Source organism: Nuphar pumila, chromosome 4, assembly GCF_984573655.1.
Source record: "Nuphar pumila chromosome 4, dmNupPumi1.hap1.1, whole genome shotgun sequence".
Lineage (NCBI taxonomy): Eukaryota > Viridiplantae > Streptophyta > Magnoliopsida > Nymphaeales > Nymphaeaceae > Nuphar > Nuphar pumila.
The window spans coordinates 40,867,348-40,895,249 of NC_143252.1; the positions used below are offsets into that span (position 1 = coordinate 40,867,348).

Consider the following 27,902-nt stretch of genomic DNA (forward strand, 5'->3'; position numbering starts at 1 on the left):
TTGGCCTTCCAGAGGCCCGGATGGCACTTCTCCATGAGCATGTGGCTAGCCTTGTTTTACGTTGCATGTAGGAGAGAGGGGAAGGGATTGGATTTTGTCCAAGGGTTTTAAGGGCCAATGAGATGGGCCCACGTTTTGAAGTGGGGTGCCACTCAAAACCAAAACTGAACACCATAACGCACTTCGTGCGTGTGATTTTTAGCTGGAGGAACAATTTGATGGTTTTCCTTAATTTACCTGGAGGGACTTATGGTGTATATTTTGAGACCCTACAAGCAGGTTACCCCGATTAAGCAAATAGCTCTCTCTCTCTCTCTCTCTCTCTCTCTCTCTCTCTCTCTCTCTCTCTCTCTCTCTCTCTCTCTCTCTCTCTCTCTCTCTGACAACTATGTTTTCCTTTTCTTCTCTGGTTTGGTTGGCTGCTGTCACAAGAATGCTCCAATTCACTCCTTACGTCTAGGGCTGGGAAATAAGCCAAAGCCTCGTGGTTAATTTGGCTTGGTTGGGCTCACCATGAACTCATTTGTGTTTGGTTCATGAAATTGGCGAGCTGAGTGATCACAAGCAACTCGTTAACCAAAAACAAGCCGAACATGAACAAAGGATGCTCAGCTCGATTCAATAAGCTCATAATAATATAATATAAATAATTTAGGTTCAATATTTTTCATGAAAGGTAGCTTTAAGCAGCTGGTTAGATCACAAGGCATGTGAAAGAATAGTTTTGAACAGCTGGTTAAACCCCATTGTCAACAACATTGATTTTTACATTCTTTTAACACGAGCCAGATCATGGGTCAGCTCACCTGACTTAAGATCAGTTTGGAATCAAGCTCAACTCTCCTACCTATGAGCACAAGCTGAATTCGAGCTCAGTTAAATTGTAAAGAAACCAAGCTTGAACAAGGTGGGGATTTGAACCAAGATCTGAATTTTACGTGGTAATACTGGATCCAGTAAATCAAATTGTTGGAAACAAGAGCTCTACATATAAAAAGTGTAAACGATCGCAACTGGATGAAGATCTTCACCAAAACTATTTTATTCGGATTCAGTTCTATGTCCATAAAATGCAAACGAATACAAGTTCGAAATTGATGTAAACACATTGGGATCTTATTTAAGATCCATATTTCAGAATATTATATCATTCAATATGGTGGCTCCCACCGAATCCAATCCAATTCCACCCTTGTAAACATCTGACGGTCATTAATGATAGGACCTTGACCTTTGAGTTTTGGCAAAATATGTACTATTTTGAACCTTCTTTAAGTAGCTAATCGTCAAGGAGATTGCAAATGAGTGATAACATTATATATATATATATATATATATATGACATTCACAAGCTACAATGTGAATATTTTTTAAGTAATTGATCATCAAGAAGGCCCACAAATGTGTGAGGATATTTACATACATATAATACAATGTTCACGAGCTATCATGAGAATCTCCTTTAAGTAACATCAAGGAGGTATATAGTATGGCGTTTGTGAGCTACCATGAAAATATTATTTAAGTAATTAATTGTTAAGAAGGTCTAAAAAAATATTGTCTCATTATTTGGATCTTCAAATTTTCTTATCAGTACCTTTAAGTTGTTAGCTTGACGGTCAGTTGCTTAAAAAACTTTTGCATGGTAACTCGCAAATGTCGTAATATATATGCAAATGTCACAATACATTTTTGGACTACCCTGACGATCAATTATTTAAAAAAGATTTGCATGATAGCTCACTAATATTGTACTATATATATATATATATATATATATATATATATATATATATATATATATATATATATATATATGTCACGACAAATTTGTAAACCTCCTTGTCAATCCATTACTTAAAGGAGATTTGTATGGTAACTCACGAATGTCATACTGTATATATGTGTGTAAATGTTTTCACATATTTGTGAATTTTCTTGACAATCAGTTACTTAAAGAAGATTTACATAGTAACACACGAATGTCATATTATATATATGTGAATGTCCCCACACATTTGTTGACCTCCTTGATGACCAGTTACTTAAAGGAGATTCACATGATAACTTGTGAATGTCGTACTATATATATGTGAATGTCTACACACATTTGCGGACCTCCTTGACAATCAGTTACTTAAAGAAGATTTACATAGTAGCTCACGAATGTCATATTATATATATATATATATATATATATATATATATATATATATATATATATATATATATATATATGTCCCCAAACATTTGTTGACCTCCTTGATGACTAGTTACTTTAAAGAGATTCACATGATAGCTTGTGAATGTCGTACTATATATATGTGAATGTCTTCACACATTTGCAGACTTTCTTAATGATCAATTATTTAAAGAAGATTTGTATAGCAGCTCGCAAATGTCGTTCTATATATATATATATATATATATATATATATATATATATATATATATATATATATATATATATATATATATATATATATATATGCATATGTCATTACACATTTGTGAACCTCCTTGACAATCAATTACTTAAAAAAAGATTCTCATGGTATAGGATGAACTTTAGGAGGTTCACTTGTTCGAACACTAAAAATGTTCTGAAAAAGTCAAGCATTTACAAATTTGGACATGAGGCAAATCAATTACTTAAAAAAAGATTCTCATGTTATAGGATGAACTTTAGGAGGTTCACTTGTTCGAACACTAAAAATGTTCTGAAAAAGTCAAGCATTTACAAATTTGGACATGAGGCAAATCAATTACTTAAAAAAAGATTCTCATGTTATAGGATGAACTTGAGGAGGTTCACTTGTTCGAACACTAAAAATGTTCTGAAAAAGTCAAGCATTTACAAATTTGGACATGAGGCAAATCAATTACTTAAAAAAAGATTCTCATGTTATAGGATGAACTTTAGGAGGTTCACTTGTTCGAACACTAAAAATGTTCTGAAAAAGTCAAGCATTTACAAATTTGGACATGAGGCAGATTTTTTAAATTATGAGACATTTCGAGAAACATATAATTTTTCTCATACAGTTTAGTCAATTTTTAGTTTTTAATATATATTTTATTTAAATTAAGGTCAATATTTGGTGCTATTGAAGGCACTCAACTATATGAAACTATTGAGCTGAAAATCATAGCTTTTAGATTTTTTTTGTAAATTAAATTTTATGGATATAATCTATAATGTTTGTTTGGTGGGAAATGATTTTTGAGTCATATGATTGTGACACATAAGCAGGTTTTTTAAGGGCTTAAAAAATTAACGGTTTAGACTGTGCTAAATTTTCATAGCTCAAAAAATCATATTTTTGTATTGAAATAACACGATCCAAGGTTTGATCCTAAGCAAACAAACCTTTCTAAACACATCTATGCGATCAGATAGAGATGACAAAACTGGAACATATGATTTTCAGCTCAATAATTCCACATTATTTGGTGCCCTTAATAGCACCAAATATTAACCCTTTAAATTAAGGGTAATGTTTGATATCCTCTTTGGTTAGAAACACCCTGGTGAAAAATTATAATATTATTTTTTTTTGGCATGCCTGACCTTTCAGATGGGATCTATATATTAAGTTTAGTAGAAACTGACCTTTGGACTATGTTTTCTTGATGTATATGTCAAAATTTACGAGGGTTGAAAAACCAACGGCCTAAAATATACCAAATTTTCAAACATCAAAAAATTTATTTTAACATAAAAAAAGCTATGATCCAAGGGTCAATCTTTATTATTTTAATAATGCTGAACACAGCCATGAGGTCAGATTTGAACAGAACAACGTTCTCGTATGAGTTCCAATTAAAGGGTTCCTTACCTACAAGGGCAGCAAATGTTATCCCTTTAAATTAGCAACCAAAGATCACTGTGATATTCAATTGTGAGTCATGTGCAAAACCCAACTGGATTAGACCAGGCTTGTTTGCACATGACTCACAATTGAATCTAATTAAATATTCCAAACTGTGTTGCATCTTCTTGATTTGAAGAAGGTTTGTTCACTTTGTGACAAGATTGTGTCAGTCATGAGAGCAAGCTTTTATTGTTTCAGCTTTTTTTTACTATTTAAACGGAGAAACTGGGCTTTTGGGCTTATTCTACCCTGAATCGAGCCACTCATATTTTTTTTCAAAAAATATATTTACAAAAAGCAACGTTTTGGCATCATCAATTAAGATCTGTTTGGGAACTGGTGTCGGGGGATTTCCAAGATCCCCGCCTCAGCTCCGCTGGTTGTTTCAGCATAGTTGAGAGGGGGGAAGAGTTCGGAGGGGAGATCGGAGCATGCCACTCATTATTTTTGGCGGAGTTCAACATCCTTCCGAGTATGTTGTTGCGAACTCAGCTACCATCTCCATTCTCGTCTCCCTCTCAACTCCGGTTCCCAAACAGAGACTTACTACTCGTGTTTATACTTTTAACGTAGCCATGTGGTGCAGTTTCTCGTCGTGGTATTTTACAGAATGATCACGGTTGTCCTAATTCAGTCGAGAATTGCATCTGATGCAATGGCCATTCATTTGAAGATGGATTAGAAGTTTGTCTTATAGAAATTGAACTTAACCGTTCACTGAGATCTAAACTGAAGGACAACTAATGCTATATGAGAAGCAAGTCTTCATCTCTGAATGTCTTGAGAGACGGCTAAGTTTAGATAGATTGAAAAAAAAAAAAAAAGTGGCTCATATCCGAATCGGGTCCTGACCCGAGACGTTTCATCCGGTGGGCTCCACTAAAACATTGTCACGTGCCACTGGGACAATTAGGATATGGATGCCTCATCTAGACAGAGCCACCATAGACGCCATCCCCTCTCTCTCTCTCTCTCTCAACACCATCTTCACCAAACTCACACCTGCGAGATACCATGGCGATTTCTACATTACCATCGAGCCAATGCTGCTCTTCCTCCTCCTGCTTCTCCCCTTCAATCAGGTTTCTCATCAGCAGCACAACCACCAACCTGGAACCCAACTCCCTATCGTCTGCCATGCTCCCATGGAAGGCCTCAGCCCACACCAAAACCCATCTCAAATTGCTCTCTCTTTCCTTTGGATGCCCACAATCACCACTCAGAGGAAGAAGGGTCGTCTGCATGGCTTCCTGGGATGGGTCTCTCTCCACCGTTCGTCTCATCATTCAAGGAAAGAACTTGGATGTATTTGCCTCACTCGCTTCATCTCATCCCTTTCTTCTTCTTGTTGTCTTCTTCTGTTTGAATACTCAGAAGTTTCCTTCTTTTTTCATGTCTTTGTCTATTGTTTCTTGTTGGTGCGTAGTTGACGGATGCAGTAAAGGTATACATAGAGGAGAAGGTGGGAAAAGCTGTTCAGAAGCACAGCCATCTTGTTAGAGAAGTCGACGTCCGGTTGTCTCTTCGGGGCGGCGAATTCGGAAGAGGCCCCAAAGTTCGGAGATGCGAGGTACTGATGAAGTTGAAAGTATTAACTTAAACTTTGTATTGATTTTTTGTCCTCCTCTTGAGGTACTGATGAAGTTGGGGTTACTCAAATGAGTTTTCGTGATGGTTTTTTGGGGGTTTATGCAAATTTGGGAGATTTTATTTCATAATTTTTCTGAATTCTGAGATTGGGCTTATGTGTTTGGTTTATGTTGAATTTTAGGTAACTTTGTTCACTAAAAAACATGGAGTTGTTCGTGCGGAAGAAGTCTCGGAATCATTGTATGGAAGCATAGATTTGGTTTCTGCAATTATACAGAGGAAGCTGAGGAAGATCAAGGAGAAGGATTCTGATCATGGGAGGCACATGAAAGGGTTCAATCGGCTCAAGGTTCGGGAGCCGGAGCCCGATTACGTCGCTGATGATTTGGAACCCATTGCTGCCGAGGAGGAGCCTGAGGATTTAATTGATAAGGTTTATGTGTTCATCTTAGTTTTATCAAATTGTCTTTCTTTATGTATTAGCTATTTTAATTCCATGAGAAAATCGGTTCATTCTTTTGTGTTAGTGAATTTGCAGGTTTGTAGTTTTGAGAGCTTATAATAATGTCCAGTTAAAGTTACTATTTTCATTCCTGTTTCTGCATGTGATTTTGGTTATGAAACTTCAGGCCAAAAAATTTCAACAAGAAAAATACAAGTGAATTGCTCATGGACAGCTTTGGCGATTCTTTCTAATTGCCCAAGAAAACGATGATCACATGCAGCGGAATGCTGTTGATCATACCAATATCGAATGATGTATTTTTTATCTATAAGTGGTTCAACTGAGTGGGAGCATATTTATTTGGGGGTGTCCTCCAAAGCCAGGGGACTCTATCTCCTAACCTCAGATAAGAGGGAAAATAATTGGTTTTTCATGAATAATGATTTTTCTTTCTTTTTCTTCATAAAGTGAAAAAAATGTTTTTTAATGTAATTGGTGATGCTGGTAACAACTTGCTGATATGATAAATAGTCAACCTAAGATAGAACCTAAGAACATTTAGGTCATTCCACAGAAGCACTTCTATACATCTCATAATTGTTGAAAACTTGAAACAGCCTTCTGAATTTAGGTAATCCGATAGAGAGTCCGGATCGGGTGCAATCACATGGCACAAAATTTGTGCATTAAGCTCCTGATCGCCCTCCATCTGGCCTTGGGCCCCACAACTGACAGGCCCTGTCCCCAAGATGGAGGGTGATCAGGTGCTTAATGCACACATATTTATGCAATCATATTGTGCCTGATCTTTTCACTCCAATAGATAACCCAACATATAGTCATACATATCTTTGTTGGTGAGCAATATTATAGGCTCAAGTATTTGACATCAAAGATGGATTTATCAAGATGATTATGATGGTAAAGACTTCCACTGCTGCTGTTTGTTGTATTGATTTTGGGAACTTACCCTTCCATAAGTTGTCGCTTGGCTATAGCTACATAGGACCAATGAATATGCCTAGACGCTTGGACTAAGTTGAACTGTGAAAATCTTAAACTTTGAGTGAAAACTGTGTAGCTTATAGGAGTTTCAAAGATCTTCAATAAAATGTTGGATTTTAGAAGATTCTGTAATGAAATATCAAAGTTATGCATATAGACCTGTGTGGACTGTAAGGTTATTACACAAGTTCTTGTGATGTATCATCTTGAGTTGATACCAATAGATGGCTTATAAAGTCCAGTTGCTAGAGTTTTAAGCAGCTAAGTTTGGTCATTGGTGCACTGTTGTTGAGGAGTAAATGGTGGAAAGCGAAGTTTGCATGTCTACCTGTGCTTTGTTCAGATCTGATCAAGCTATGTTATTCCTTATTTCAACAAAATCTACATGTAGCACCTGATACATAGTGGCAGGTTTACATGTTTGTGACTGCATAATTCAGTAACAAAATGGCTCGTGGACCTTTTCACCAGCATACAGCCCTTTTATATCAGTAACATTTTGGACTTCATGAATCATTCTTTTGCATACTTTACCAACGTAGCCATGTTATGTAGTTTCGCATCATGGTAGTTTAGTAACAATCATAGTTAGCGTAATTCATTGAAGAACCAGGACTAAAATGCAGTTCACCTGATGCAATGTCCATTGATTTGAAGACGCAAACTGAAGGACTATTAATGCTCCTTATGCAAAAGTATATGAGAATCAAGTCTCCAACTCTGAAGGCCATGAAGCTCTGTCTTTAGATAGATTGGTAAAAGAAGTGAATAACTTGTACTTTGTTTACAAAAGATGTGGTATCAGTGCCATGTCTAGCGATCCAATTAAACTTGTTTCTCTTGGAAGCAATTGCTGGTTCTCTTTCGTCCAACCTTCTTGCACATCTTTGTTCTGATGTCATTGTGTGGTTAAGGATTTCACATTTTCTCTTAGTACCATGAATATGCTGTGTTTTGTGCCTGTGCTCTGTTACCTCCTGCTGGTGTGGTCAATGATGTGCTGTTGCCTCCTCCTCAGACATTTTTACTGTAGTGTTGTAGTGCCATTAGAGTTTTCATATTCCTATGTCACCTGGGTATGGGTGCGGGTATGGAGGGTACGACACAGCAATTTCAAAACATGTAGGTAGGGGGACACGGCTATATATATATATTAAATATCACATAAATACAAAATAAGTTATAAATTGAAAATGGATAGGACACACAAAATGGCGTGTCTCGTACCCACCCCCGTGTCCACATGGGTATGCCGACCGAAATGGTGTGTCCTGATACCATAATCATATTCACTAGTTCCTACCAAATATTTGGTTAGAGCTTCTTCCCTTTTGTAGTGTGTGGTTAGAAGGACCATGGTTCTACAGGGGCTTGGACCTTTAGGCTATATGCAGTTCCATTTCCCCAACGTTGATCGTTTGCTCCTGTGGGGCTGCCCTAATAAGCTTTTCACGTAAATTCTGTCTGTATGCTTATGTTGTTTTTGAAAGAAAGTATGCTTCTATTGCATACGTATCATGTGCCTTGGATCATTTATCCTTGTGCATTCATGGTGCAATTGGTGTTCTAAAAATTTAGATCTTTGGATATGTGTAGACAATGTATGAATTATTTGTTGATTTTGATGATCTCATTAAGAAGTTTTAGCAAAGTGATGGGATTTTCTCAAAGTACACTATATCAAGTAATTTATAGGATCTCCCAGAGGATCATTGTAGAGAAAATACTAAGATTTGTCCAATTAGTTGTCCATTGTCACCAATATTGTGCTCTTAATGCTCTTGTGAATCTTTTGTATTTAAAGGAAGCCATCAGTACAACCTCATACAAATCTGTGTGTTATACTTCTAATTACAATTGGACACTGCTACAGGTTGTAAGGACCAAATACTTTGACATGCCACCATTGACCGTTGATGAAGCTGTGCAGCAATTGGAGAATGTAGACCATGACTTTTATGCATTCTGCAATGAGGACAGTGGTATGGAATGTTTTTATGAACTTTTACTTGGAAATGAAGGAAATACATGATTGATACTAATAATAATTGATTTGGTTCAGGAGATGTAAATATTGTTTACAAAAGAAAAGATGGTGGCTATGGTTTAATCATACCCAAAGGCAACATGAGAGGTTGATGGCCGCCCCCATCCCCAGAAACAGTAAAAGAGACTATCGTTGCTGAATAAGAGATGGACAGTAGGCTTCCCTTATCTGTTTGGAACTAGAACAGTTAATCTTTCTTCATTGTAAAGCTGGAGCTGCCAATTTTCTTTTCATGAGTATGTCCTGTATCTCTTGTTTAGCTGTCTTAAACATATCTTTTCGGGAATACAATCTTCAAATTTCTTCCAGTGATGGTCTCTAGCAAGGAGCCAGAATGTCCATATCCATGCTTAATAGGTCATCATTGTGGTAAATCTGATCACTAACATTTCTAAGCTATCCACATTTGAAACAGCAAAGGAGGATGTCTTTATAATTTCCTCCATTTTGCTACAAGTTGTTAGAGATGCTAAGCGTTTTAGCTTTATAAATTTATTTCCATCTCTATCTTACCTTTAGTGATTGAAGTAGGCTGTTTGTCAGCTGTGAGCAATCATGCAAGTTCTCTTGTTTAGTTTTCAAAAGATGGTTAGCATTTCTGCATCAGCCAACAACAGCAATTGAACATGTTCTACACAAATCAAAAACATAATTTTAACGAAATTCTGTTCAATTTTCATTGTAGCATTCAAATCTAACCAATTCATTACACCATGGTGAATAGGATAGTTGTAACAGTAAAAACTGCAATCATGTCAAATGGGATGCCACATCTCTACTTGAAGAGGTCAGGGTTCAGCCAGTCCCTGCAAAACGGTAGACAACCAAAAGTATAATGTAACAATCTGATTACATAACTGTAGAAGGTAACATGGCTTGCACTTACTTTCTGATATCGTCAAGATAATCATCAAAATCCACAATTTCTGTATACTTCTCGGACAAAATAAAATCCCACAACACTGTGTTTGCTGAAGGTTCTTTCAAAGTCAGTTGCCCACTCGCATCTGTTCCAGCTTGTCGCCAACCTTTTGATGCATCTTTAGTATAAAGCTGTTTATCATAAAACATGGATCTGTCAAAAAGAAGCTCAAGGTTGGGAGTGCCTGCTATTCTAAAAGAAGTGACAATCCAAGGCATTGAACAAGAAAATTAAAGCCATTATTCTGAAAAGCACAGTTTTTCATGGATTCTTCGCCTTGTTCATTATCCATGATCTTTGAACCAAATGTCTAATTTTAGCAACTCCTAAGAGAACCATAGGTTTTAGTAAAATTTTCAAAATCCAACTAACATAAGCTGGTTTCCCCTAAACTCTTTAAGATGAGACCAGTAGCATATAGCGACACTAGTCCAATGGTTGAAATTTGAGCAAGAAACTAGACTGTTTCAGGAAGTACCCACTTTAGATGGTAACACTAGCACTAAATATTTAATTTATCAATTCTTACCGATTGCTAAGCTACTTTATTAACCCATCAATGATTCTTGTCGGACTAGCAGAAGACAACTATGACAGCAACCACAATGTGGAAGCCAGAAGTGTGTGGGAGGTGCGATTAAGAACATCATGGCTATGAAATTTACACGGATAAACTAGAAAATACACATGGAGTAAGAGATTTATCCACATAGGTAGAAGCATCATGCTACTAAGAGTTCAACCCCTTCTTTAAGCAAGCAAAGTTGGATCACTAATTTGACGGCTCCCAAACTCAAGTTTCAAAAAACAAAATAATGAAAGAATTGCCAAACAACAGGGTGCAAGAATCTCTTGAAGAGAAAGAAACTCAAGTGTGGAGGCAGAAAAGATACAATATCCAATGGAGGTCAGAATACTTGATCTTGAGGTTTGCCAAAATGTATGCAGATACCAAACACAACATGCATACATGAAGTACTCAAGCAATACCTTTGCTTCCCCATGCTACAAAGACACTGACACCAAGAGCATCTACACTTCCGGAGGTTAATGCATGTGTAGTATTCAGGGTGTTTGAAAAATGTTACTCAAGCTAAAAAGAAGGGTTTTCATTAGATGATGGATTGAGAAGAAAATCAAAGCACAAGGGCTTAGAGAATTCAAGTTAGATTGGGTTGGAAAATATGTACTTCACAACAGTAGATTCTATTTCAGATTGTCTGCTAGATTATTCCTCTATCAATTGCCTTGAAATTCATTCATGTGTCACAATCTGTAGCCAAATGAAGTCTTCTTTAATTTTTGGGTTTTTTTCCAAAGTCATCCCTCCCTTATACACTAATCTCAAATCCATCCTTGCTTTATCTCTAATACTAAACCTATCCCTGGCCTTATGTTTAACCTGGCCATAATAGCCCTTGATACTAACTGGCGTCAAAAACTACCAAGGGTCAGTTAAATGACAGTTTTACCCTTAACAGGAGGACCATTTAGGGAAAAGCCAATCAGGTAAGGACGAATTTGGAAAAGCCTTTGTGTTAGTTTCATTTTGAACAAAAAATGACTTTTTTACCCTTATGATGTTTACTTTTGATGTCATGTCTTTTATAATTTACATGGTTAATAAGTTAAATATAATGAGCAAGGATGTCAAAGGTCAAAATTTGGGACAGATTTCTTTACTAATCTGAAACCATTTGGCTGGTTTGCCAAAGAAATAAGTGTTTCTGGTTAACAATGAGATTCAAATTTGGTTTGGGTCTGGCCCTAACCAGGCCTGGTTAAAACAAAAAACAGATCCCATCAAGGTCTAATGGTGAGAAATAGATCTCCTTAATTAGATAAAAATTTGATTATTTAATAATTTTCATGTACAATTCTGAAATTTTAATCAGATATTAGATTAGACTTAAATCTGGTTTATAAACTTCCAAACAATGCCCAAGTCCATCTATTGCTCAGCCATTGTGACTTGTGAGGGCAATCTACTTAGCAAGTTAGCATAGTGAGCCTGTCTTGAGTTTTAACCATAGTCACCAGTATCATTAAAGGTAATTTCTCGGCAAGGATATTTCTCGACGAGATTTTCAAAAGTTGATAAATCCCGGGAAAATCTGGGGAGTTTAAAAAATTGAAAAAAATATAAATAACAACAAAAAAGCTAAGAAAATAATAAGTTTTGTATTATTTTTCTTTCAAAAATATAAAGAAACATGTTTTAAAGGTTTAAAATATAAAAGAAACAAAAAAATAGGAAATGTAAACTTAAATTTAAAAAAAAAACTCATAAATATCACAATAATATCGCGAATATTTTATATTTGCCGATATTTTGAAAATATCACGATATATTCCCGATATTATCAGCAACCATGAAATTGCCAATAATATTGCGATATTTTCAAAATATCGGTGAATATGGTTTTAACCAAGGGATTGAACTTTTAATGAGATTGAACTGTACATTTTAGTCCACAATCCACAAACCTTAGATCTTAAAAGTATCCGATCCAGCCATTGTTTGGGAATTTCACTACTAAATACATCAATATTCCACTGTTTTAACAACTTTTAGATGAGAAAATGCAAACTTGATAAGATTTGGGCAATAACAGTCAAACCAACTGATTCCTATGAATTTTTACTGTTTTCAGAATGAAATATAAAAGTGCTTAGGCTATTGGAAATTGGAATAACCGAGTCAGATCGTTAGAAAATGGCAGTGTACTGCTTACATATCCCAATTCAAAACCCTAAAGAAAGACACCATATCAAATCAAAGCAGTAATTTATGAACCCCAAATCAAAGCCCTACATCAAAACTTCAAATCAATCAAACCCTAAATTAAGAACCTCAAATCAAATGAAATAAAAACCTATCCAAAAATCCCAAATCAAAACCCTGGATGAAAACCCCAAATCAAATAGGATCCCTGAGTTAAGAACATCAAATCAATTCAAAACCCTAAATAAGAACTCCAAATGAAATAAAACCTAAAAAACCCCTTAATTAAGAATCTTGAATAAAAAACTCAAAACAAAGCACTAAATGAAAAACCAAATCAAAATAAAACCCTAGATTAAGAACCCCAAACCAAATTAAAACCCTATATTAAAAACCCCAAATCAAATCAAATGGCCATATCAAAGCCCTCAAATTAAATTAAATCTTAATATCAAAGCTCCAAATCACCCCGAGTTGACATCCTTTCAATTGAAAATATGTCACTCCAAACTCCAAAGAGAGCAATGGCAACAAGAAAGAATCATCCGTAGGGAGCTGCGGTGTATGAACAAGGGAGAGGCAAAGGGCTGGTCGGCCATCGGCAGCAAGGAGCAGTCTATGTCCCCCGACAGTTGAGAAAGGTCAAGGGAGTTTTTGCAATGATAGAGGGAGATGAGGGTTTGGCAGAGCTTACGATAGAGGAAGAGAAGGGTTAAGGACTTAAGGCAGAAGCTGTGCATGCATGTAATTTTTGAAACAATTATATCTATTTCTGTTACAACCTTACCATGGTAAGCTCCAAACCATGGCTAAATTCACGTCTGCTAAAGGAAGCATGGATTTGCCCAGACGGAGGAAAAGTTGAGGAAGAATATGATATTCGATATAAGGCAGGGACTGATTTGAGATTAGCCTATAAGGCAGGGATGATGTTGGAAAAAACCCTTAATTTTTTTAACCAACATGAACAGAATAAATGCAAAAAATTCAAAGTCTTGTAAACTTATTAATAAGTTTAAAGAGTCACAGCAAAATTCAATTTCTGATAACTCATCATTTCTGTCTACAGGCAATGAGATTCTCATGACACTTCCCAGCACTGGTCCAACAAGGAAATTCAAATGACAGGTTTTAGACCAGCTCGACTACAAAGGTGCTTTAAAAGATGAGATGAATTTATCATTGCATTCATAAATGTAACTCTTAACAGAATGTCTTTGCAATGCTCAAAGCAGAAAAGCTGAAGCTTGTCATCATTTTTTTCTTGGCATAAAAAAACCTAGAAACATGTCAATAGGACCTCATCCCTCAAAAAAGACATAGAACCTCGAGCAATAATCACATCTAATATTTCTAAATAGCTATTACAGGACTGGTTATGGAAAGTGCCTTGCGAATCACAGTAAACCAACTATAGGAAGTGTTTTACTTGTATCAATCATATGCAGAAATTTTAATGGTTCCATGAGAAAAAAGAAAAGGAAAAAGTTTGCCTCTACTAAGAACCTAAAAAAATATAATGCATTCTACTTATAATTAGGGCTGGTGAACCAGCCGAACAAACCGAACAGGGCATGTTTGAGCTCGGCTTGTTTACCAGTGGATTGAGCTCATGGCTCAATTCGTGTTTGTGCTTAGCCGAGCCGAGCTCGGCTCGTCTTGTCCCTGAATGAGACAAGCCAAAATGAGATGGCTCGTGTAAAAACATTCCATTTTATTTATACATGGAATACATACTTTTATATAATATACTTGAAATATATATATATATATATATAAGTCACACGGACTCGGCTAGGGAGGTGCCGCACCCGAGTCAACACACCCCGACACGGGTGCAGACACGGGTGCGGCTTCGGACTCGGTCAACGCCGAGTCGGACTCGGTCAACGAGTCGAGGCCGAGTCCGTCCACATTTTGGACTCGGTCATCTTTGACCGAGTCCAAAAATGTTCATTTGTCCCTAAAAAAATAATTTTTTTATATTTTTTATTTAAAAAAAATTGTACAGTGCACAGTGCTGTGCACAGTGGACTGTGCTGTGCTGTGCTGCAGTCACAGACTGTGTTGTGTCTGTGCACTTTTAAAAAAAAATATATATATATATATATATATATATATATATATATATATATATATATAGCCGAGTCCCCGTGTCCAAAATTTTTAAAATTGCGCCGCACCCGTGCCGCACCCGCACCCGCACCCATGTGACAAATATATATATATATATTACACTTAATAGTTCTTAGTTCATATTTTATGTATATATTTTTCTTTCATCCTTCTCTTTTTATATATATTTTATGCATTTTTCTTCTTATACATTACACAAAATATATATTATACATAAGAATATATATTTTATCCATACAAGCTCTCCCCAGCCAAGCCTTGTCGAACACCATGTGTTCAGGCTCGACTTGTTTAAGCTAAACAAGCTGTTAGTGGCCCGGCTCGCCAACTATACGAACCGATCACAAACGAGTTCATGACAAGACAAACCGAGCAGAGTCACGAGCTGCTCGGTTTGTTTACCAGCCCTAGTTATAATCGTCAATGTCTTTAAGTGAATCTAATCTAAGAATCTCTCAGAGAAATAGACTGGAATTCCCTTGTAGCGTGCTTCAATCCACAATACAGGTTTGCATCCAACGCCAAATAAATTGCTAATATCAATGTAAACACTACAATAAAAAGGAGCCCTTAATCACCTTGTAAACAGGAACAAATGCCTCAAAAGCAAGTAATACATTACTGAACAAGCAAAAAAGGTAAAATAATCCGAATCATGGAACTAGTGATCTTCCATGTGGTCTCAACCAAGTGAATGAGAATGGAACGTAAATCAAAATTTCTACATATGAATCAGGATCGCAATCTCTACTATGTGTTCCAACTTCCAACCAACAGAATAAGAATCAATATTTCGTCAAATTTACCTGAATTACTGGTTCCCGATGAACACCTTTTGACAATGCATCCAGTTTTTTGTTGTCCAACTGCGGAGAAAAAAACAGGAAAATATTTTGATCCATTGGAATCACATAAAGCGTGATTTTGAACACAAGAAAACTCACAATTAAGACACTAAATGATCATAATAACTGTTTGAAGTATGCACCCACCAACAGAACGGCCGGCTGTGGGAAATAACGAGAGATATGATCCCCAATTTTCTTCGAGATCTTCCCAAGCTCAACGTCATCGTATCTCTCGTTCGCGTGATAGTAACCCACTATGCTCAATCCATCAGCAGAAAAGAACTCCTCTACCTGTTCAATCCATCATCACAAATGCCATTTCATCTCTATAATCCGGATCCGAGAAAAAAAAAACAAGGATAAAAACAATAATCATCTTCATATTTAAACTTCAAAGCACGATTTACACGAAACCCACAGAAATGGGCAACTCAAAACAGAGGAAAAACGATGAATTAATCATGCATCCTGAACAGTTTCTGAGAGACAAGAAGGGGATGGAGAAAAATCGATGGTAGCGTTTGGTAGTGAAAGAAAAAACCTGAATTAAGGCGATCTCAAGGGTGGGGAGGAGGCCGATTTGAGAGTGAGAGAGTGGGACGGCGTCGACGATTTCGACGGTGGAGGAGGAAGAGTCGTGGAGTCGACCGAGGAGGATGCCATTGACAGGGGAGGTTTTGTGCTTAAGGGCGTGGAGGACCAGCTTGATGTAAGGGCTCTGGCCCATCTGGAACTTGCACTCTCCCCCCATCTGCACCTCGCTCTGGCTCAGTTTGATGCAGAGTTCTCTCTCTCTCTCTCTCTCTCTCTCTCTCTCTCTACCCTTCTGGGTAAATCAGGTTATTGGTTCTACTTTATATGCCCCACGCTGTCAACCAAGCTAAGTAGGGCTGCCATCGGGTCGGACCTGAGCCAGATCGGGTGGATCCTAACCGGATCCAAATTGATGTGCTGTACAGCGTTCGGACAAGAAAACCATGGGTAACATGTATTTTTTTTATATTTTACATTGAAAATTTATAAACCAGATTGGGGGGTCCATATACTAATTAAAATATGTGAGTGACCTTATTAGCTAATTGGACCCACTGCATTAAGCATGCCAGGTCCTATTGGATCAGACTAGGGTTGGATCCCGTCCTAGTGGATCTGATTCCGTTGTCTGACCAAACATGAGATGCTTAGATAGAACATTTTGAAATTTGGTAAAATCCAACATATCACAATGTATAGTTGAGTCATTGGTTTGGATACGTGTTAAAGGCAGGTCAAAATGAGTATGGTCACATCTTATCATTCAATCCAATTTCATCTGCAATGCCTGATCTAGCCTTGTTCGAAAATCGAATCCGGACTAAATCAGAGGTTTACCAAATCCCACCTGTTTTCTTGTATACCACGACATAGATAGAAGAATCCATTGATATCGATGAGGATACCAAGTGAGTCAAAACCTAAACCCATCACAATATTGGGTCTTCTGGAAAAAAACTTCTTGCTCGTTTAACTTGGATCGCATTTGGAGATCAAATGAGATAGCAGGATGATTGTCACACTATCATAACCTAAGCAGTCTTGGGAACAACAAAGGGAATATCTCCTAAATTGCCTATTCAAAAAAAGAAAAACTCACATTTTGGTTCAACAAGTTAGATCCAAATAAAACAAGAGAATTTTTTATGTGCTTAATAGGTAGAAGTTGCCAAGTCGCCCTAAAACAAGAGAAGCAACTTTGATGGAATAGTTTCCAAATAAATAGAATTTTGTAGCTGGCTGACTTGTGTTAGAATAACTTCCCATGATGCGAAGAACAGCCTTATAAAATCAAATCTTATACTTCTCCACTTATTGCAAAGTAACCATAGAAGTGCACATGCAAAGCAAATAACTTAATGTAAATGGTTGAGGATGAGTTCCAAGAACAAGTCTCCAGCAGTAGACCCAAGGGGTTTGGCGTAGTGGGATGGGGCCTAGGCCATTTGACAGGCAGTTTAGGTTCAATTCTCATGGGCGTGACCCCCTTGCTTAAGCCAAAGCTTGGTGTACGCTCTCGGAGTTTATGTTGACAGGACAGCGACCGTACAGCAGGCTGAGCCAGCACGGCTAGGTCTCTGTGCCTGGTGGTTTCTCGAGTAAAACTAAAAAAAAAAAGTCTCCACCAGAGAACAAAATCAAAGCCAACAACTGAAGGAATGCAGTGCAGAGGAAAAGAAGGAAGAGGATGAGGATTGTGAAAGTGTGAACGACTTGCTTCTTTCTTTTTCTGTGTATCATTTCTATGTACAGGCTGGGTATGTCCTCCTTTGGGTTGCCGTTTCATCCCAGACTTCAATGGCTCTTTCCAAAATTTTACTCAACCGTTTGGGTATCCAAAAGATTAAAACTGAATTCTGATTTTATTTTTAAAACTGTTTTTGAAATTGAAAACGTTTTGGATATGCCCATCATACAGGCAATCCATGCGTTAGAGAGGGAGCGGGCTCACCTCTTCAACGCATCGCCCCCAAACAGACGAGGCGCCGTGGCCACACGTATTATACCATTTCAGGCTAACAACGACAAGGATAATTTACAGAAATCTGCCTAAATTATCACTTACAAAAAACTGCAGAGACAGTGGAGTCCCTGATCTGGTTATCACTCAAGTCTATGTGGTAAAGAATCCAATTAAAACAATGCATATTTAATTTCATTTCAACCCAGATCCAGTTATATTTATTCATCAAATTCTGACCTGGATCCGACTAGTTGGACCATGTTCATGCTGGATTTCAGTACATATTAACTAGTTCCAAGAAAAAATGATTTTGCACCCCTATTGTCGCTAAGACAATATCAACTCCATTTTTGTGGAAAATGCCAGAAGCAAAACCAATGTAACTCTTTTGAGCACGTTAGAAGAGGAAAAAAATTGTGAAAATTTTGTACAAAATGGGAAAAAAAAAAAAACATAACTTCCCATCCACTTCAAAACGAGAGGAAAATTTTTTATGAAAACTTTCCCATTTTGTGCGATTTTACAATTTCTAAACAACAAAAATTTCTCTACCAAGGTGGAGAAATAAGAGAGCACATCAGGTCCAAGGGGCCTTGGACAGAAAACTGACGAAGGTACCTCGGATGCAATCCATCGTCAAGATGAATGGCACTCAAAATTTGTCAAAAAGGATGCCCCCCCACTTAGATCAGATGGGTCCCACAAAAAATTTGGATGCCATTCACTTTTTAGATGAACGGCATCAGTGGTTGAAAATGGACGGCATCAAGGTACCTTTGCACAGTTTTCTGTCCAAGGAACTTCCTTGGACCTGATCTGCTCTCGAGAAATAATAGCTAAAATTTCATATCAATACATCTAATGCTCTTCACATGACATGAATATCTAAGATTTGTAAGAAAAATTTTGCACTTCCGGACGTGCTCTTTATTAACGAACTTTATGCAAGCTGTTTAAAAACTGTGTCTGTATCGGGCTGTAAACGAGCGGAGCCCGAACGAGCTCATGTTCGGTTAGCTATCCAAACGAACCGAACACGAACGAGTTTGGGACGAGCAGAACTGAGTCGAGCCACGGGTTCCTCCGTTTGTTTACCAGCCTTACATACAGAAATCATGCAACATACTAATATCGTTCACGGGCAAGTAATTAATTGGCATTTTCTCTTGTCAACTGCAATCAGAAATTAGAAAACAACTCTCTGAGACCCACAAATAGCTGTTGAGTGCCAGATCAAAACATTTACCTCGTCAACTCTGTTTGCAAGCTGTTCTACTTCTTCACTCAGCGCAGAAATTGTTTGACCAACCATATCTTCATAAACTGGTTCTATGTCTGAAGGATCAAATATGGTGCCTTCCATTATGAACAGCTCCTCCAGCAAATTTACATGTTCCTCCTCCAAACTCTGCCTCAACTATTTTAAACCAAAGAAATACAATGATCAAACTTAAACTATAAAAGCATAAAAAGAACTTGCAAGGACAAGTGTGTTGGATTTCAATCACAATAAGGGTGGAGCATTCAACATACAATCGTGGACATACTATAGGCACTTCGGTTCCAAAAAAAATCTCAAGGCAAAAACGTAGATAAAACAAGAAAATAGAGCAAGGATCCCAGTGGGACATTTGCTACCTAACTTTCACGAGAGTAAAATGATCAACTTCCAGCACTGGTCACTAAGGCTATGTTTGGGAGCCTTGCAATGGGATGGAAACACGGTTTCAGTGTGTTGCAAAAAATGTGGTGTTGGGCCAGACACCAGTTCCAACACATTGTTTCAGCAACGCCACTATTCCCAAATAGCAAGAGAGTATGAGAGCATGGCGGAAACCACTACACAACCTTCGATTCAACGCTCCCAAACATAGCCTAAATCATGCATGGAGGGATTGCAAATAGCTTGGGCTGGGCTCTTGCTCACTCAAGATCAGAAAACAAAACTCATTCAGAGTTTAAGTGTTTAACTGTATAAGTGAGTTGAGCTCAATCAGATCCATGCTCAGCATGATTAAATGTGGCTTCTTGTATGTATAAATAACACATCACACACAGAAGCAAGCCAAACTTGAGATCAGCGGATCAAACAAACAAAACGTGCATCAGAAAGAAACAATGATGGTACTGCTAATGCAGCCCATGGATGAAGAAAACGAGTCAGTTTTGATTCTCTACCAGTTACCTTGTCTAAAATTTTGTTCATAGATTCACTTTTTTACTGATAATCATTCTCATGCTTGAAAACTTCTTGTTGTGAATCCTTTTTTGTCTTTATTATAAGCAACTTTTGGCAATATCTTTATCTGTTTTGTCCTGCAGGATGAAGGCCAGTATAATGACAAAATTTGTCTTGAGACTGAAAAATGCATCATGCTTAGTTTAGTTTAAAATACCTAGCACCAAATCGAAGAGTGGAGAGGCTTTCCGATGCATCTAAAGAACTTGGAGAACAACAGCAGAGCAATGCAATTCGAGAGTCGCTGCCCTGAATGTACAAAATGAAAGCATGAACCCATTGCATTTAACGATTAGAGAAGGCATATGCAACAGATGACCAACCAAAGCATCCTGTAGGATACGGGTGAGCTTGGACTCACGGTATGGGACATGATTTACTTTGCCTGTAAATACCAGACAATTACAAAATAGAATTAGATAAGGTGAACAAGTAAAGAAGAAAGCTAGGAGATGCTAATTGCAGGTAAACAAAGATGTCAGTCCTTAATTACCACTTGATAAAGCATTCATTACACTTCCAAGCGCTGAGATAGACTTATTAATAGTCTTGGCTTCTTCAAGAACTTTCCCTTCAGCTCCAGTCTTCAACTTTCTCAGATCCAGCCAAGTCAACAAGAACGAGTTTTCCAGCTTTTAGCCTGTTGCATAGTTCCAAAGATGCTGATGTTTATTTTCTAGTAAACATCAATAAGACCATATTTGATTTTATACGTTATTTGCAAACTTTTATGCATTTATCACCTACTTAAATTAATTTTCAAATTTCAAAGTAATGACAGCTCATAAGTCATAACAGAATATATAATATCTCATATACTGCTATGTTTTACATTTGGGATTTCTGTAATTTGTATCATATTACTCAATAGAAATCTTGCATAAACATGAAATTTATCAAAGCCAACCTGAACCCAACTCATATTTTCAGGTATGGATCAAGACATATTGTCTACTTGCATACTTGCACTGGATCTGAACCTATCTTTTTAGATCCTATTAAACTGGACCCAGATCTTCATTAGCTGGATTTTAACCATTTCAGGCCTGTTTCTACATGAACCAAAGTCTGTGTTTTGGATCCAACTTAGATACAATTCTGAATATAGCCCAGTTGTGCTGCAACAAGATTCATATCCAGACAAAGATCAATTACAATCCAATCCAGACCTGATCCATTTTGCTATTACTCTTGAATCAATTTTTTTGTAGAGCAAAAGAAATGAGCACCCACAGGGCATCAGCAGAATTGATGGCTCCTCTCCCAAAGCTTAATAGTTGCTAATTCTTTGGATCTCCACATAAATAGTCAATATACTCATTAAGACCACTGAAACGTTGGAAACCTTGTCATGGCAATTACTAAATCGAAGAATGGTCCCAAGAAAGGTATGTGGAGTTGCCTTCACCATTTATTCTGGATTCATGTAACAATATTGAGTACATAAACACAAATAAGCTAGAATCAAGATAACCAATTGTCCAGTCATGCATCATAAACACAGTATTGAATATCTAAATCAGAGTTACCAGATGCTTCTTAGATAGGTGGGAAGCTCGCTTCCCGGAAGCCCGATACTCCTCGCTTCCGAAACTTGATGAGAATCTCAATTCTTCCACGCTTCTCCTATGCTTTCTACACGCTTCATCTATTCTTCTATGTTCTCTCACTCTATTTTTCATGTTTTTTATGTGTTTCCTCTCACGCTTCACTCACTTCCATGTGCTTTCTCTAAATTGACAGTCATCATTTTTAGATTTGGTTAAAATTTTAATTTTTACACTGAAAAATCATGAAATTTAGGAATAGTCACTTTTACTTTAGTTTTTATTTATTTCATTTTGATTCGCATTCAATTCTTATATTACTTTTTTATATTCCTCGCTTCCCGCTTCCTATACATTTTAAAATGCATTGCTTCTCACTTTCGCTTCTTTTATCGTTTTCCGTTTCCGCTTCTTAGTCTGGCAACCTTGATCTAAACTAAGTTGGTGCAAGGCAATATCTATATTGATAGAATTGGATATGTAGCACTAAGCAGATAACAATGGGCATAGGAAGAGAGACTGTGAGGCCATGAACCATAGTAATGGTTAATGGCTGAACATACATACCAAAGAAGAATACACATGCATTTGGAAGAGACGTGAGTCAAACAGCCAAGGAGGCCAATATAATTGATTTTGCACAAGAATTTCAAGTATTATTCAGAAGCACAAATATATGAAGTTATGAACTTCATGAGTTGTGCTTAAAGAAAAAACACAAAAGTTTTTGCTCTTTAAGTGGTCATGGCACATGCCCCAAAGGGGTTTGGTGTAGTAAGATGAGGTCTAGGTTCAAATCCCATGGGTGTCACCCCTTGCGCAAGCCGAAGTGTGGCGACTCCCTCAGGGCAAGGGATAAGCTCACGGAGTTTTATGGGCCGCAAGTACTGCAGGTAGAGCCAGCAGGGCTAGGTCTCTGATCCTATGGGTGGTTTCTCCATGTAAATATCAAAAAAAAAATGTGGTCATGGCATACACATGTATAGAGAGAGAGAGTGAGAGAGCATCAAGAAATCACAGAAACTGAAATACCATGCGTCCTGGGAAGATCCCTGTTGAACAGAAATGATATATAGACAGTGGCTTCTACTACCGACCATATTCATTTCTACATATGTTAAAGGTCACACTTATGGAGGAACCTTAAGACACCAAAAACAATAAGTTGCTTTCATCTTCCAGGAGGTAGAATATATATATATATATAGATGATTACATGTAACATAACAATATTTTCCTCTCTAATAGATAACTGTAATGCATATACAAAAAGGTGGATATGTCTCCCCTACAGCTCTGTTAGCAATACCTCGCTGGACGTTGTCAGTTCCAAATAAAAAAACTGAATCAGATATGAGAATAAAGCCAAATAAGAAAATCTTACACTGAGGTGCTTCAGTGCCTCCTTACTATCAGACAGACAGATCTAATGGCACAATAATAAATGAAGGATCAGACATCCCAATATTTAAGACCAAAAAAATTTAATAGAATTAGTTGACATAATTGTTAAGGTTACAAGGATCCTAGAACAAAACATCAATTTACTTGAAAGCACAAAAAATTGAAGATAGTGACCTACTAACCTCAGTCACTTCTGAAAGGAATATTCCCCAAATCTTACTCTCCTTAACCTGGATTCTGTCTTTTGAAGGATCAAGGTCTCTGCAAAAATGAAAAAAATCTCAATGAACATGATACGCTGTAGGGGTGTTGAGATTCTTCTTAAGAGAAAAAAAACTGACTTGTATTTCAGATAGAGGAATAGAAGAAAATCCATATTCCAAACAAGGCAGAAAATTCTTAAAGAAAATGTTAACAATGTTTGCTATGCAACGACTGACCTTACTTTCTTCATGTATATTTCAACCTGAAGAAGAATTTTTGGAAAAGAGGTAGCCTCTTAGTGAAATTTCTTTTTGTCCAAACAGTAGGACAACTGATGGTCAGTGGTTCCAGTACCATTGAGAGTTTCACGGTTTACTTTGATTCTCCACCAACAGATTCAATGCACTGGAAGAGCCCTTCCATCACACGTATAAGCAGGCCTCTTTGCTCCTCATCACACACTAATATACTAGGGCCCTGGTTCAAAAGAATAAAATAACTAATCTCCACTGATAATGTTGAATGAAAATATCCACCAGGCCTTTTCCATAATTCTCATAGGAAAATCACTCCACCTCCATACTATAGGTTCTCCCTGCTTCAGTCTGTTTGCATGATGAGCAAAAAGAATGTCAATACCATTTAACTGAAGAGATTTGGTTTTCTCATATATCATTGTTAAAGAACTAAAGAAAGCAAGAGAGAGAGAGCATCATGCTCATGGTGGATCCTTTATTATCATTCAATTAGGATATGGATGGCAGATAACAGCTGGTTTTAACAGGTCATAGGCACAATCTCTCCAGGAAATACCAGGGTGAATCAAACGATATGACATTGCAAACAATCCGATAGTTTCATGCTCACGGTGGATCCCTTCTTATCATTCAATTAGGATATAGATGGCAGATAACAGCAGATTTTAACAGGTCATAGGCACAATCTCTCCAGGAAATACCAAGGTGAATCAAAGTTCAAACAATATAACATTGCAAGCAATCCGATAGCATCATGCTCATGGTGGATGGAAGATAACAGATGATTTAACAGGTCATAGGCACAATCTCTCCAGGAAATACTAAGGTGGATCAAACAATATAACATTGCAAGCAATCATGTATGTGAACACAGCTGCCAGGAAAAACACCGTAGAATCTCAAACTAGTTTTCCTTTCAGTTCAAATAGAATTGGGGCTCCTGATAGCAAGTGCAGTTATCAACCAATAAAATTCCATTGTAACAATAAATGGCATTTCCACTAATTCAAATAATTTTAACCTTCACTTTTTCTTTGTGCCAATGTTGATTAGAGTTACAGAAAGCAAACCAGCTCTTTATATGTACATAAGCAAAGAAATAGCAGCCTAGTTTATGCCCAATTGCCTGTACGCAGTTCCAAAAAAGTTCCCATTCACGCAGGTGTATGTTACATAAAATTCTCTAAGACAAAAAGTCAGAACCAAAATAGATCTGTTTTCAAACAAAATTCACTCCGTCCGATAGTGATTACAATTTATTTTACATTCTCAAAGTGATCATTTCACCTTCTGCCCAGTGAAATTTTACCCCTGTGCATATTCAAGATATTGTGCAGTGCTCAGTTCATGAGGATGATGTTCACAATTTCTCGTGCTTCTATCGTAAAGGGCTGAAGCTTTAATATCACGCTTAAAGTTCGATAATTTGAAATGTCCTGTTGCTTGGAAAATCACTCACCCTGGAACAGTATACCTCCATGCCCTTCCTTATCTAACCTTTAGTGAAAATTTGTAATTTTCTATTCGCTATGGGATTTTTTCTCTCTTTACCCTTAAAACAAGACAAAAGCCAGCACTCTTACATGAACTGTACAAAGTGCACCATTTTATCGTTGATTTCTTTGTAAATGTTGCAACAGCAGAAATGTAGACATTCCACGTTGAAACTTACTAATGCAAAATTTTTACAATCATTTAAAAGAGGTAAATTTATTTCACATTAAATCTAGTTTAGTCAAATGTCAACACTTCTCCAACTTCATGATTACACCACATTTTAAACATACAATACATAGAAACATGTCCTGTGATAGTTTATTCATTTCCTATGCATAAATAACAAAAGCCACTATTTTACATACTCAGTGTTTGAAAGCATCTATAATTTACGCGCCTCTCTACATACAGATCATGAAAAATATATTATTCTGAAAATTATCATCTATAAAAAAAACACAATCAGACATTTATTTTTTCATGTCAATTATGATCAATAACTAGAAATGACTGTTGAACAGTTGAAGCATAGAATATGCAATTCATGGGTCAAATTTTCAAATTAACTCAGTCCAACTGCAACTAACCTGTCCGTAGGTGATGATCTATGTCACAGGGATTCGGCTAGCAGGGTGCCGCACCCGCGTCGACGCGATGTGACGCGGGTGCGGTCAACCCGACCCTGGGTGCGTCAGGGTCATTTTGGTCTAATTTTTCAGACTTAAAAAAAAATTGCCATGAATTTTTTTTTTTTTGCCCTATATGTCACAGGGATTCTCCAACTAGGTGCAGCACCCGCACCGATGCGGTCAACCTGACCCTGGGTGCAGTCAACGCACCCAGAATCATTTATGTGCAACTTTTGGACTTAAAAAATATATATATATATTTTGCCGCAACAACCCCGCCCCACCCCCCGCCCCCGCACCCGGGTTTTTCATCCCCGCACCCTCACCCGCACCCATGTGACATATGATGATTGTTCAGTTTATCCCATTTACAGCATCTACAAAGGAAATACTTAAAGTAAAATTGAAATCAAAGAAATCATCTAAAATAAAAAATAAGAATCACAACATCGACACTCCCTAGTTTTTACCTCTAACTACAGGCATCGCAACTAAATCGAAGACATCAGCTTGTGTAGAACTCTGATAGAACACTCTATCAAAGCTAAACATGATCTCTTCCTCCTTTTCATCCTGCAAAGCATAAAAACAGAAGAAAAACATAGCAATATGAAGCCAGATCAAGGTGTTCCCAAAGGATGTAAGCTAAAACAGGTAAGCGAAATACCTTGAAAACAAATGTTTCTTGATCTACACCTCGGATGCTAGACGACTCGCCGTTCTCTGCCTTCTCCCTCGAATTGAAAGGCCGAAAGCGTACACAAGCAGTAGCTTTCGACATCTCTCAAAAGCAGATCGAAATCGGAATTTTCTTCAAGAATTTATCCGATCGGAAGATACTTTAGACGCAAACAACTCGAGATCGGAAGGGACTAACTAAATCGGGAAAATGCGAGTACGGATTTACGATAATCGAGTTGAAATCACAACTTTTTTGTTATCTTTTTCTGTCACTCAATCGATCGCAAACAATTTGAAGATAGAGGAAGCAAAAGAATAGAAAGAGGGGAAGAATTAACGGGAGAGCGTAGGGTTTACCTCCACCGCAAGACGAGTCCTCCGAGCTTCTTCCGTTTCTGTGTGACGGTTGGCCTTTGGCCGCTTGAATTTATAGAGCGGGAAAGGATTGAAGTGATTAAGAGAGAGATTTTGAAAATATCGCTAAAAACGCGATATATTATAGTACCGTTTTAAACTTTAAAATACCACGATAATTTCAAAATAGTTCATCTCCTTTTCCTAACTGGATCTTATTGATGGCCACCTATTATCTGGAAAAAATGGATCTCATCGAGTTTAAGAATGTCCTGATCCACTTGAGTTTCAGGCAGGTTTGAAATAGATTATGGGGATGCAAACGGGTTGGGTTTTGGATCTCAAAATACATTGGAGAGTTGGGTCGGTTTTGCAAATTCCTTTTCCTGGATCCAACCCATTTGCAACCCCTAGTTTGAAATATACACAACACAAACGTGTGTCGGGCACATGAACCGGCCAAAACCGTAATTTACAGACATCGCCACAAAAATTATTGCTGGAAGATTATTCGGGTCTTCCCAAACCTAACCAAAATAACATTCGGGTGAGGTTTGAGCTATGATTTTTATTGGATATCCCACCCGATGCAACCCTTACCAAAACATTTTATACGTTTTTTTATATTTAAATATATGTTTTAAACAAAATCTTGTTACCCAAAAAATCTCGATGAAGCAAAATCGAGCAATAATTTTTTTAAAAATATAGATATACATAAAAAATAAAATATGTAAAACATGTTGATATCATTAAACTAAAACATGTTTTCATTGGGACAATATCACAAGAAAATTGTGATATTTTCCACGTACCGGTGTTTAAATTATACCAGTAGAAGCCCCAAGGGTGTTGGTAAAGTGGGGTGAGGCCTTGGCCACTAGACGGGTGGTCAGGATTCCATTCTCATGGGTGTCACCCCTTGCATAATACCAAAGCAAGGCGACTCCTTGGGAGCCAGGGGTGCACCCTGGTTTTACACGGCCCACGGCCGGAGAAG

General features: G+C 37.3%; 2 protein-coding genes and 1 pseudogene across 2 annotated transcripts; 1 reads left to right on the top strand and 2 right to left on the bottom strand.

Moving 5' to 3' along the window:
- Nucleotides 1-4,827: 4,827 nt before the first annotated feature.
- LOC149840085 (ribosome-binding factor PSRP1, chloroplastic-like) lies at nucleotides 4,828-9,270 on the top strand. The gene is made up of 5 exons (XM_090003032.1): nucleotides 4,828-5,180; nucleotides 5,302-5,445; nucleotides 5,647-5,898; nucleotides 8,789-8,897; nucleotides 8,978-9,270. The coding sequence occupies exons 1-5, from the start codon at nucleotides 4,890-4,892 to the stop codon at nucleotides 9,052-9,054; spliced, it is 873 nt and encodes a 290-aa protein (XP_089859158.1). The 5' UTR covers nucleotides 4,828-4,889; the 3' UTR covers nucleotides 9,055-9,270.
- A 333-nt stretch (nucleotides 9,271-9,603) lies between these two features.
- Nucleotides 9,604-16,412, bottom strand: LOC149840086 (ER membrane protein complex subunit 8/9 homolog). Its single transcript, XM_090003033.1, has 5 exons — nucleotides 16,135-16,412; nucleotides 15,738-15,884; nucleotides 15,552-15,611; nucleotides 9,849-10,015; nucleotides 9,604-9,768 (listed from the first exon to the last, which is right to left on the bottom strand). Exons 1-5 carry the CDS (start codon nucleotides 16,342-16,344, stop codon nucleotides 9,738-9,740), a joined length of 615 nt encoding a protein of 204 aa, XP_089859159.1. The 5' UTR covers nucleotides 16,345-16,412; the 3' UTR covers nucleotides 9,604-9,737.
- Nucleotides 16,413-19,093: 2,681 nt separating this feature from the next.
- Nucleotides 19,094-26,648, bottom strand: LOC149840087 (kinesin-like protein KIN-1; annotated as a pseudogene).
- Between the last annotated feature and the right edge of the window lie 1,254 nt (nucleotides 26,649-27,902).